Source organism: Nanorana parkeri, unplaced genomic scaffold, assembly GCF_000935625.1.
Source record: "Nanorana parkeri isolate BGI_ZX_2015 unplaced genomic scaffold, ASM93562v1 scaffold216, whole genome shotgun sequence".
Lineage (NCBI taxonomy): Eukaryota > Metazoa > Chordata > Amphibia > Anura > Dicroglossidae > Nanorana > Nanorana parkeri.
This window is the reverse complement of record NW_017306484.1, coordinates 281158-293906: the sequence shown is the minus strand read 5'-3', so window position 1 is coordinate 293906 and position 12749 is coordinate 281158. Positions and strand designations below refer to the sequence as shown.

The 12749-nt window shown below is 42.7% G+C and overlaps 1 protein-coding gene across 1 annotated transcript in view; it reads left to right on the top strand.

Moving 5' to 3' along the window:
- CDH13 (cadherin 13) overlaps positions 1-12749 on the top strand; it is a 557182-nt gene that overhangs the window by 532615 nt on the left and 11818 nt on the right. The window contains exons 12-13 of the mRNA XM_018555891.1: positions 3387-3614; positions 8574-8792. Of these exons, the coding sequence (XP_018411393.1) occupies positions 3387-3614; positions 8574-8792 (447 nt within the window). The remainder of the gene's footprint in view (positions 1-3386; positions 3615-8573; positions 8793-12749) is intronic.

Here is a 12749-nt window from a genome sequence, read left to right as displayed (position 1 = left end):
CTATAGTGATTGCTTTGATTTCCAATAAACATAAAAGGTCCCCACATCAAACTTCCTCAAACTATCAGCACATTGTAGGTGAGGGGTGAAGGAACTCAGTGAATGTCGCCCTCCTATGCGATAGAGAACATGTCTTGCCAGAACTCCAGACATCCTTTTGTCAGGTATAAATGTATTCAAGGATAACAAGGGAACATCAAGAACATCATGAAGGAGTAAAAGAGTCATACACCCTGCAGGGACCCTTTATCAAAGTACAGTAACAAACGTGACCCACATGCAAAGAAACACATAGAACAGCTTCAAAATAACGATCAAGTATGATATATCTAAAGTGGATCTAACATCAGATATATGTTATATGTTAAGTGCGTGCATGCTAAGTAACACTTGCAGCTATGTATTACCTGTCACAGAGATTACACTACTCCTACTGATGATGCATTCATCTGCTTTTCTCTCCAGAAGGACAGTTTGTGTCCTCCCGTTAGGAGAACTATGGGGAAAAGCCCTAACCCCATAGTTCTCCATTAAAGTGTTGAAGTCTGATCATTGAGGGAGCTGAGACTGAGGCAATGCTTACTCTTACCTGCAGCAGACTAATAGCAACATCTCAGCCTAGGCAAAGTCAATGTGCCTCAAGGATGGCTTCTTAGTGATAAAAGGTGGTGCTTTTTGTATAATTATACCGTATATTATCACATGAAAGGAATTTAAGTTTCTGAAAGATCCACCTAAATGCTTCACTTAACTATTTTCTTTTTCCAAGACACAGGCTATGAATCTCTCATCTTATATATCTACAACCTTATGGACTGTAGTTGTGAACTGGTTAAAACTGATGCTGTTTCGTTAGATTCGAAGCACATTTCAGTTACATTAATTGTGTAGTGTGGGTGACTGATCTAAGGCTACCTTTTACCTGGTTGGTGTTTCCTTGTATGCAGGCCATCTATGGGAGCACTAGGCTGGGGGGCATCTGCCTTCCGGACCAGTACTAATAATAAAGGTTGGACGGGTGTCCCTGAGTGGAGACGCTTATATCAGTGATTGAACTTACGAGACATAGGAGGCCTCAACTGTGGCATCACCTCACCTGGCATCACCAAAAGGGCTGCACATAATGTTCAGTATGTGTAACGCTAGAGAAGACCATCAGAGACTGCAGGGTTTCTAAAGAATATAAAGGTCAAGGAATGTGAAAATGCTACAGGTTCGGTTGGTGACTGGAGACATGCTGTAGAAGACGACAAGAGACTGGAGACTTGTTATATGAGACTAGTAGAGACACTGCTATTACCCCTTTAGAAACCAATGATCCCACTACTAACAGCTGTGGTCCAAGGGCCACATAACATGTACCAGAGGCTTGCATGTGGCCCTTGTGCCGAAGGTTAGGTACCAAGGAAGATAGAATAGGAATAGGAATCTTTACTGATAAAAATCAACAATTTGCTGCTAGAGAATGTCAAAGCGTTGAGCATATCATTCACCATTTAATAAATACAACTACTGCCTAAGATTCTGCAGTCATTAAGGAAAAAGACACTAAATCTCTTTATTCTTGTTTCCAATAGATTACAGTCTGTAAGCAGTAAAAAATATCCATTTACATGGCAGGAAAAAAAAAAAAAAAAAGCCAAATACAAGTGCTGACAGTTTATTAATTTCAAAATGTCTCTTTTTTTCAACTCTTTTCCATTTTTTTGTTTTTAATATCAATGTCTGGGGAATAAAAAGATAACGACACGGCTCAGACACTATCAGTCCGGGCTGGAAATAATGCATTTGGAATTAAAGTCAGCAATTTAATTAGATGCTTGAAAGGCTGACTTTTGTGATCATATTTCAAATACCCCATTGTGTTTTCATCCATTCCGCGCTCGCGACTTTGCTTAATAATACATCAAGATTCAAGAAACGCGTTGGATTCGTATTACAGATTCAATTAGACCAATCAAAAGTGAAAAATAATTTATTTTTCATTAAAGAGGTTCGGCAAGCAAAGCCGGTAGGGAAGTTTTCAGACACAATAGGAAGTGGAGTTTGAGCTGCCGGATCGGCTGATTAAAATGGATGGAGTGTCAGAGTATGTATCACTTGTCATATCAACTTGTTTTCCGTGTGTACGGTTAATGGCATTCGAGGGCTGCTGCTCATTTATTGAAATTTAGGCTTTTCTTTTCAAAGACGCTTTCTTTTTTTTTTAAAACCAAACATGTCACGGCTCTGAAGCAGATTTTAATTCAGGAAAACTAGAAACTGATTGACTGTCCCTTTGAGCGTTCATAAAAATGGATGGGGGGGCGGCAATCGTGGTAAAGTTACTTAATAGGAAAATATGAATTCATATCTATTTATCATAGGCTGCCTGTTGACAGAGCAACTAAACAGACTCCACATTGTTTGGCAGCTGCTTTGTTCAGTTATTTGTACAATTCAGAAGAAAACCCCCACCCCAGTGATCCATCCATTCCATAAATGCATGTGCCAATTGTACCATATCAAAGAGGCTTTTCTGGATGACAGAAGCAATAGCATGGACCTTTTGCAAACTTTTACTCGTCTATTCACTAAAGGGGTGAAGAGTTTGGAGAAGGCAGGAGAAGTGAATAATCTAGGACAACATAACGGAACTGGAAAGTGAACTGAATTGGAGAATGTTTTCCAAATCAGTTATTTTGGCCAAGATTTTTCACTTCTCCTGTCTTCTCTAAACCCTTCACCCTTTTATGAAAAGACTTGTTAGTTTCAGATATTCAGAATGCATGACAGGTTCACTTTGTTTTATTTACCTTAAAGGCCAACTTATGGCAGAAACTATTTGGAAGAAATCCCCCTGAAAAAAAGTAGCACTGAGAACAATAATCACTACCTTTCTGATCTCTGACTCAGCAAATCTACAATCCAGTGATTACTAATGCTATATTTATTGGTGGCAGGGGGACGTCACTGTTGTTTACATGTAGACATTTCTCATCGTTTTATAGATCCTGAACGATCTTGTATAGATCGTTCAGGATCTATGCAAACAGCCCTGATGAAGGAGACAATGTAATTGCCCTGAAACACGTTGGATATATTCATATAATCTGTGGTCAACATTGATTTGTCTACTTTTTTTTCACATTGAAGGTTTGTTCCTCCTACATGGTATGTATTATGTATTTATGTCTACTTCAAGGATTTGTGAGGATGGCACAGTAAAAGAAAAAATGCTTAGAAAGCGTCGAAAATTATCAGAAAGCATCAATACAGCAGCTGTATTGTTACTCTGCACACATAACCTGGCACTTTACGCTGCACAAAATGTACAATCACAATGTACTTGGCAAACTGAGAGATTGCGTTCCTGTAATTAATGCGCGTCCATGTCTCTCCACCAGGCACTCCTCCAGCTACCGGCACGGGGACGTTACAAATTACATTAGAAGACGTTAATGACAATCCGCCATACGTTTCTCCGACCTCAGCCAAGATGTGCGAAGACTCGAAGGAATCTAACAATATTATTCTGGGAGCGTGGGACCGCGATCTTCATCCAAACGCTGGCCCCTTTAAATTCGAGCTGGTCAAACAAGCTTCCCTGGCGTGGAAACTCACCCAGCTAAACAGTAAGTTGGTACTGAAATTCCCCAGCATTGTCCTGGCGAATTCGTGGTGGGTATCAGAATCTGCATGGCTGGACCCGGTTGGGCAAATGTCATTAACAGTCCAGGATAGGCCCCTAAGTAGGTCAGGAGGAAAAGGTAATTAAATTTGCCGGTCATGCAGCGTGCAGCTCACAGGAATCTCAAGAGAGACATTTTTATTTATTTTTAGCAACAGCTAAATAACACTGAGAGGCTGATTTATAAAGCGTTCGTCCAGCGTATGGCAGAGTAAATGGCATCCACAGGGCATTACTGCCACTAGATGGAGCCTAGGAGAATAGGCATTTTCTATGCTTCTTGGCTTCATCTAGGCGAACAGTGAACCCAGTTGTACGCTGGGTGAACACTGTGCAAATCAGCCACTTAAAGTTGTCCTATACCGAAATGTCAAGATGCCCTATTTTGGATAAGGGGTGGAAGAGTTAAACCTCTGTCAGTTTTATTGCTGTCTGCACATGTCCCCTGTTTGGGAAATATCTTTCTATTTAGCAGGTGACAGACAGAACAGGAAGTGAGGGAAATCTCCTTATTGAAGACTTGGGGGGTTATTCACAAAGCTGCCGAAGGCTGCCGAGTGAATAACCCAGCCGAAGTGAAGTGAGCCGAACGCTGATCGGCTATTTACTTCAGTCTTGTACGGCTGATTTCAGCAGTACATCGGCTAAAATCAGCCGTACATGCAGAGCAGGTGCAGAATGAGTTCGACTCAGCCGATCCTACAACTGGATCAGCTGTCCAGCAGTTCACTCGCTGCCGTTCGCCCCTATTATCATTATTATCTGCATTCGGCTTGGCTATTCTGCTTGGTACCCCTGAGGTACGGAGCAGAATAGAAAAGAATGAAAAAAAGTTTTAAAAAATGATAAAAAATAGGAAATTAAAAATATATATATATTTTAAAGGAAAAAAAAACAATTGGGTGGAGCTAGCGGTGACAGCTAGCCCTGCCCAACTGTTTCCTATTGGCCGGCACCTGCCAGAGTCTTCTGGCAGGTCTCAGCCAAAGAATAACAACTGGGCAGAGCCGGACGTGATGTTGTTATTGTTTAATGACAGATCAGCGTCCCCAGGTCATTTGGGGACGCTGATCTGTCATTACAACTGGGCGGAGCGAGCCGTGAGATCATGGCTGGTTCCGTCCAGCTGTCACTTGCGTGGAGATCGTTGAGCCGATTGGCTGCCTTCGGCTGCTGTACATGTGAATAGCCCGTACAGCAGCTCTTTGGTTTGACTTAACCAAAGAGCAGAGGCAGCCGAAGAGATCCGAAGGAGGCTACGGCTGTATCCTTCAGCTCTTTAGTGAATAACCCCCATAGACAGCAGGGACGAAAAACATGGAAATCATGTACATGTTTTCATTGCTGTTAGTGTCCCACTGGAGGAGATTTCCTATTCATTTCCTGTGTAGCAGAGGGGGATCTATGACTTCTTCTATACTGGATTTTCCTAATCCGCCCCCCCCCTTATGGGGTCCCCTTCTACCCCAGGCTCCATAGCAGTCGCATGGACTGCTGTGGCTATTGTTATGCCATTGCCAGAGCTCCATTGGAGAAATTTTGACTCATTCCCTGTCCTCCTGACAATGGTTTCCCCAGACACGAAGTGAGATAAAATCAGGCACAGGGAGACGAGAGTTTTAACCCAACCCCACTCAAAAATGAAAAAGGCTTTGGCTGGACACTGTAACCAGTCCGGCTAGACGTGATCTTAACTTTACGTTAACATTTGAGTACAACTCAACTTTTTTCTGAATGTACATACATGATCATAGAAGGATTCAAATGATAAAATGCTGCAGTACTTTAAATAATAATGTGTGGCTAATTAAAATATATTAGCATTGGAGGCAGCTAGGATCTCTTTTCACCCTGGGGCTAATAGGTGGATTTTCATTTTAAGGAGCCTATGGCAAAGAAAGTATTTAACTCCCTAATAACTGATAAAGAAAAGCCAGGGGTGATGAATCTGATGGGGATGCATTTTAATGCAGTTTTAGCATATAGCAAAAAAAGAAACCAAGGAGCAAAGCTCCAGGCTGGCAACTAAGAGCCAGAGGCTCCACCCCCCACCCCTAACAACTTTCTTTTATATTATTATTATATATTATTTTTAACATGGTACAAGGCATTGAAATGTATTTCTTCGCAATTTACAATTTAAAATAGAACGCGTCTCATTTTAAACTACTGTCTCCAGCATATAATACAAATAAAAAAAATCCATCCTCGGGAACATTTAAGAAATCATTTTTGTATCGAGGGAATTGTTCCTCTTTGTTGAATAAAGTAGTCCACTTCCAACCTATTTTTGGATCGTATGTTTCTTTTTTTTCTCTCTCTTTTTTTTGTATGCCGTTCTGCTCCTTTCTAAGTTTAAAGATAAGTCACAGAAACTCTCGTCAATTAAAAATCCTCCCAAATGCACGGCGGACTGTTCTGCGCCTCGGTGTCATCGGCGGGAATAGGTGACGATATATTTCGGAGGATAGTGTTACGGGCCTCTAGACATTCTGCGCTCAGTCTCGGAGATTCATTGTGCGCTTTTGTCAGTCTAATATTTTCTATTGTATCTTTTAGAGATGACAGGGAACAGGATGGGAAAGTAATGCCTTCAGATAAGAGATACGTACAGTATGCAGTAATATAAAGTCTTGCAGCACAGACTATTCTAAAAATTAATTTTCACTATCTATGGAAGTCACGGCAACTACGCTGTCCAAGATACAGTCCTACCTCTGTAGGGTTTTATTATGTTCTGCGTAGAAAAAACAATGGGGGGGATATGAAATTTAAAGGTGTTGTCTATTATGGTCGGTGGGATGCCGGCTTTTGTGTTGACTCTATAAAACAGTCAACTGGAATCTGTTCCTTACAAACATTTTATTTGTTATAATACCCACAGCTGATCAAATACCATTTCAAGGCTGATATTTTACCACATTGTATACTTATCCTAATTTCATTTCATGGTTATTAAAGTGCATGTAAACCCAAAAATGTATTTTTCAATATGTTTGGTATCATCCCTCACTGGATATCATTTTTAAGCAAATTATTTTTTGTGACTCTGTTGTGAAGTTTCTTCCCTGGAGATCCTGCCAGTGACAATGCATTATGTTAAAGACCGAAAACCCTTTAGAAAGGCCTACCGGTGCTTGTTTACCCCCAGGACATATTGCACAATGCCCTATTTTCTGGCCAAGGGCAGAGCAAGAAACAAAGGGAGTATCTGTATCACTGAAGAAGGTACAGGTGTCTCCTCAGGATGGAGATGACTGGGTTTCTGAAGGTGGCAGTTCAAAGTGGAACAGAATACTGAGCCATTGGTAGAGACATAGCTCCTGAGGATAAACGGCAGCAGGGTGGCCTCCAAATGAGGCTAGAGCCATGCAGCTAGTATGGCATAATCGGTAAACACGTGCAGAAGTCAGTCCAGGTGGCAGGCAAAATGGGGTCAATAATGTAGCAAGAGATCAGTCCAGCGGCAGGCAAAGACATCATCAGGGTACATGCCAGGTCTCAGTCCAGGCTGCAGGCACAGATATGGTCAAGGTATAGGCAAGGGGTCAGTCCAGGCAGCAGGCAACAGATATTGTCAGTAAACAGTCTTAGAGTCAGATATCAGGCAGGTCAGAATTCAGTGTACATTAATAGAAGCTAGTGGGGAAGCTATCACAAGTGCCGGGTGCAGAGTTTGTGGCCTTTAAATCAGGAATCGCTTGACAGGAGACCAAGAGAAAGTACAGAAAGAGGCAAAGTAGGGCCACATTGCCTGGGAAACTAGACACCACAGCCAATGGGAGACAAGGAAGCTTCAGCGAAATGGTCACATTACCCAAGGGACAGAACACCAAGCAGCATGGGCACAGGCACCAGCAGAGGAGCATCAGGAAGAATGACAGACAGCAGCAAAGGAGAGCTGGGGAGCCAGCCAACCCAAATGATATGCACAGGAGACAGCGAAAGTTATTACCCCTCAACTGATGTGTGTCAGTCCTCTGTAGAGAGAGCGCTGCTTCTCCACAGAGAGCAAGGGTCCTTCTCTGCAACCTGCTGGCAGGGGACAGGTTTTTCTACTCAGGCTGTGGCTGCTTTCTAAAGAAAACAAACTATAAGCCTTTGCACACCTTTTTGTTTTGATGCACCTGGAATGTATTTAGCTGATTTAAAGGAGAACTATGAGGTGAGTGATTTCCACTATGATCCTCATATTTAGAGCCGACCTGTGACAAAGAAGCTGTCGCAGGTCGGCTCTATTGATCGGGAAGTGAGCAGAAACATGCACCGATCTGCTCACTTCCCAATCTAGATAGGCAGTACCCGCTGTCACTCAGCTGGGTGGATCTCAACAATATTGTCGGCATCCGTCCCGGCTGCAGCGCTCTCAATATATCGCAGGCAATAGCTCGCTATATACTGAGCTTAGCGTCATGGGAGGAGGTTAGTACATGTCCTCCCGTGACCCTAAAGAGAACAAAAACACTTACCCCATAGTTCTCTTTTAACCTCTAGCTTCAGTTGGGTTTTAAATGAAATGTAGCAAACATGGTCAAATGCAAACTCCTGTGTATGAGATTGCTGTGAGCTGAGCTGTGCATGACTTTCAGCATCCACTTGGTTAAAATGCTTTCCTTAGAGCCATTCCTGTGCACGCAGACCTCCTCTGTACACAGATCACAGCAACCAGTAATCTGTAAATGGGCAAAGCCAGTGTGAAGAATCTTGAAACGTTCGATAAAGGTCAAAAAGCATACCTGTGAAAAAGAAAAAAAAAGTTCCATGAGATAATCTAACTTTGCCAATTCCAATAATGAGCAGGGTGCAGATTCAGGCCCAGCATGGCACACAGGCAGGGCATAACGTCCAAGCTCGTGTTCTTGTTCCATTTTTTAATTAACGGAGAGCCTGTGGATTCTTCCAGGTACCCACACACAGCTCAGCCCGCTGCAAAATCTAAAGAAAAACAACTACAACGTGCCGGTGGTGGTGACGGACAACGGGACGCCACCCCTGTCATACAGCACGGACGTGACGATCCAAGTGTGCGTGTGCAAAAAAGGCAAACAAGACTGCAGTTCAGCTGAGGCCCCCCACGCCAGCCTGGTCCTCGTCCTCCTGTTTACACTCTACGGTCTCTTCTGTAAGTAGCACAATTCATGTTGTGTAGTATGGATTTTATTGTTGACTTATGCTGCAAACATTCCTCTATTAAAACAAGGGACAGAGAGGATAAAGTGTATGTAAACCCTAACAATGAACTTCTCTTATTTGCTCCCTTTCTGGTCTGTAAATATACAGTTAGAAGTCTTTTGTTTTACCTGTGGAACAAAATACTCGATGATCCTGTCAGCAGGGCTGACACCACTCAGTCCACAAAATGCTTTGTGTCAGCCCACAACAGGACCAAGGGTCTGAGTGCATTCCTGGCACCATTTACACTTATGCCGTCTTATGTGATGCGCGCCTTACTGTATGTTATGTTGCATGTTAACATGTATTGAACCTGTCCCTATTAAAACAAGGATCTGAGAGGTTAAAGTGTATGTAAACCCTAACAATGATTTTCTCTTATTTGCTCACTTTCTGGTCTGTAAATATGCAGTTAGAAGCCTTTTCTTATATCTGTTCGCTGATTGTACAAGAATTGCTAAAAACGCTTTCAATTGTAAATTTAACATATCAAAAGGACCAAATAAGAGACCTTCATTTTATGGGTTTATATGCACTTTACATGTACCGTATTTTGCGCTCCATAAGGCGCATCGGACCATAGGACGCAGGGAGGGTAGGGTTCTGACAGCTGTAGTTAGTGACAGCTGAGACAGGTGGCGCTGTGTTTACAGCGCCACTGTCTCAGTGATCACACAGAGCAGACAAAGAAAGGACGTTCTTCGTCTGCTCTAGGGGCTCTATGGTGAGCTCCTATGCCGTGGTCACGGGTCCCCCAGAGAAGCGGGTGACCCCGAAAAGTGTGGCGGGGGGGCGGACAAGATCGCCGCTACTCCTTTCCTACAAGTGATCTAATCAGATCACTTGTATGAAATGAGCGGTGGCTCCACACTATACATTTAGCTCTGCTTGTCAGGAGCAGGGCTAAATGTACAAAAAAACTACTCGCGCGGTGCCCGAAACTGCAGGGATGAGGGAGCTCTCACACATCCGCTCCATAAGACGCACTGACATTTTTGCCCCGCCTTTTGGGGGGGGGGAGTGTGTCTTATGGAGCGAAAAATTCAGTAAATAACTATTTTTTGGTTTGCTATAAATTTTTAAAGGGCTCATCCTGCATGTTTGAATATTGTCAAAATCTATTAATTAGTAGTTTGAATAAGGCAAAAAAAGATCCACGTTATCTGCAGGTGGAACGTCCAACCAGAATCTCCCAAAGCACGTTGAACTTTCTTTTTAAGAAATAAGTAAAGCTGTGAAGTCCTAGGTCACAGAGCATCGACAATAACGGAACAGACCTCATTTCATTTATCTGCACCAACCAGATTTCAATTCAAAAAAGGAAAAAAGAAAAAGATTAAAAATAATATTCCTCTGGGGTCTCGATGCTGAGCGCCGTTAGATGAAGCAGCGACTGCTTATAGATAGAGGACACGGGTGAGCGGAGCTCAAGAACATTGTTCACAAATGGGAATCTGAAATAATGGATTGTGTAGGATTAGGAAGGGGCGAGAACTGCTGGAATGTGGACATCGCTGCATTTGATAGCCGAAGGCCGTAGATTTGTAGAATTCTTTGCACACGGGACACATGAGAGCAACATGCACTGTTCTTTTAGTATTTTTGCTGCTGTCTCTGTCTTCATGGGAGAAATTTTCCATCACTTCCTGTCCAACACCTTGTCTTGGGCACAGGAAGTGAGAGGAAATTAACCAAAGACCTAAACCAACCGGAGGTTGTAACCCTTTGTAATGTGACTCAAAACTCAAAGTGGGACGTTAGGCAAAATAAAAAAATGACATATGCTACAGTCTTTTGCTAGCATTATCAGGTACATACAGTCTAATGAGTGCACCAAACAAACATTCAAAGATTTCATGATAAAATTGTTTCACAGCAGAAAAGCAGCCGATGCGTTTTAGGGGACGCACAAGTCCTTCATCAGGGTGCTTACATTTTGACCGTGCTGAAATAGACTCCTATAAGAAGATACCAGATACCCTGTTTCCCCGAAAATAGGACCTACCCCGAAAATAAGACCTAGTACTATTTTGGAGAATTGCTAAAATATAAGACCTACCCCGAAAATAAGACCTAGTTGTGACCATTTTCAGGGCCGGTGGTGGCATAAGGGGGAACTTGACGAGCCGCAGTAGAGGCGGGAGAGAATCAGCAGTGCCAATGAAGCCAGCGCTAGAGGAAGCAGAGCCGCATAAGCCAATGCTTCCTCTATAGTGTCGGCTCCTGTCACAGGCAGAGTGATACCAAATGCACTCCGCCTGTGAGGAATCGATAGTGAAAGTGCACTTCACTCATTCTGGCCAGAGATTGGTTACCAAATTGCTCTTGGAAAGGTAAGGCACCCCTGATTGCCCTGATCACCCTATTCTTAATTTTGCCATTTTGGATTATTTGATTTGGATATGGATTTGCATTAACTTTGGATTGTTGTACATTAAAAAAAAAATAAGGCCTACCCAGAAAATAAGACCTAGTGTGTTTTTTTGAGCCCAAAAAAAATATAAAACAGTGTCTTATTTTCGGGGAAACACGGTAGCTCAGTGGTTTCCTACTTGGAACAGTAAAAAGGGGCAGGTTATGCCAGGGTTCCAAGTGCAGTTCCCGAAATGGGCTAGCTGCTTAGTGCAGTGTTTCTAAACTGTTTAAAACCCTTTAAAAGTATGCAAAACCTCGAGGTACTCCAGTCTAAAATGTAAAAAACATATATGTAAAAAAGTTCACTATGTATGGTCCCTACAAAATCCACACCGGACCTTTATCCCAGATAGGGAATTCCGCCTTTCACATCAGAGTCCCCCTTAACATCAGGATCCCTCTGGTTATCAGAGTTCCCCCTTTGCCATCAGAGTTCCCCCTTTGCCATCAGAGTTCCCCCTTCACATTCATACCATGAGTCTGCCTGCACTGTAAAAAGACATGATGCTGTGCAAAAAATTCTAGGCATCCCTGGTGAAGGCAGAATACACCCCGGGGTGCCATGGCACCCTGGTTAAGAAAGACTGGTTTAATATTGCAGATGGGATCCCCCAGCCCTGCTGTCAGCTTAGTAGAGAAAGGACACATGATGTCACCAAACCGGCCAAAAGACAGCTGGAAAAGGGAAAGAAATGGGATTTATAATAGCCAACTACAAAAGACTTTTGCATGTCTGCGCTCTTTCCTTTTAAAATAAAAAAAATATTTACAGAATGTTGGGCCCCTAAATGAGGCCCGTTACACACACAATCCTGATTTGCAGTTCTTCAGAGAACTTTACACACATAAGTCATCCCACCTAGCAATATCCTCACCCCCGTCTTCAGCACCGAAAGCTTGCACTACAGCATTGACTCCAATCTGCAACCAGCAGGGCACAAGCAGACAAGTAACCTTAGATAACTTTACTTTACTTGCAGTTTTTATCCTTTAATTAAACAGGTTCCACCGCTAATTTCCCTCGAACAGACTCCCGGCACATTAGGGGCTGTTCCGCGATAACAAATACCCGGTATTATTATAGATCAGCAGATGAATTCCTCCCCATCTGAACCGCTAAACACTGGCTGAAACCAAGCAACAGATAATGAGAGCGTGGGGAAAGGAGAGCGAGGAGCAATAACACATTGCATGTAAAGTAACCATAATTATATACTTGTTTAACCGGCATAAACTCACTGCTGTATTGATAAGAGGAACATTATTACAGATAGTTTTATATCTCAGCAAGAGGCTCAGGTACAAACACAGCGCAGTGCATGGAGAAATTTCAAATACTGTATCACAATACACCAGGATTTCCGCAGCGCCGTATAATTGGCGTACAATTGTCTCTTCCTGGCATAAAGAAAACTTGTGTTTTTACATTGATTTTAGACCTTGGGCATATTAGTTAAACGCTATATACAGTATATGGCGAAAAGTTTGTGAA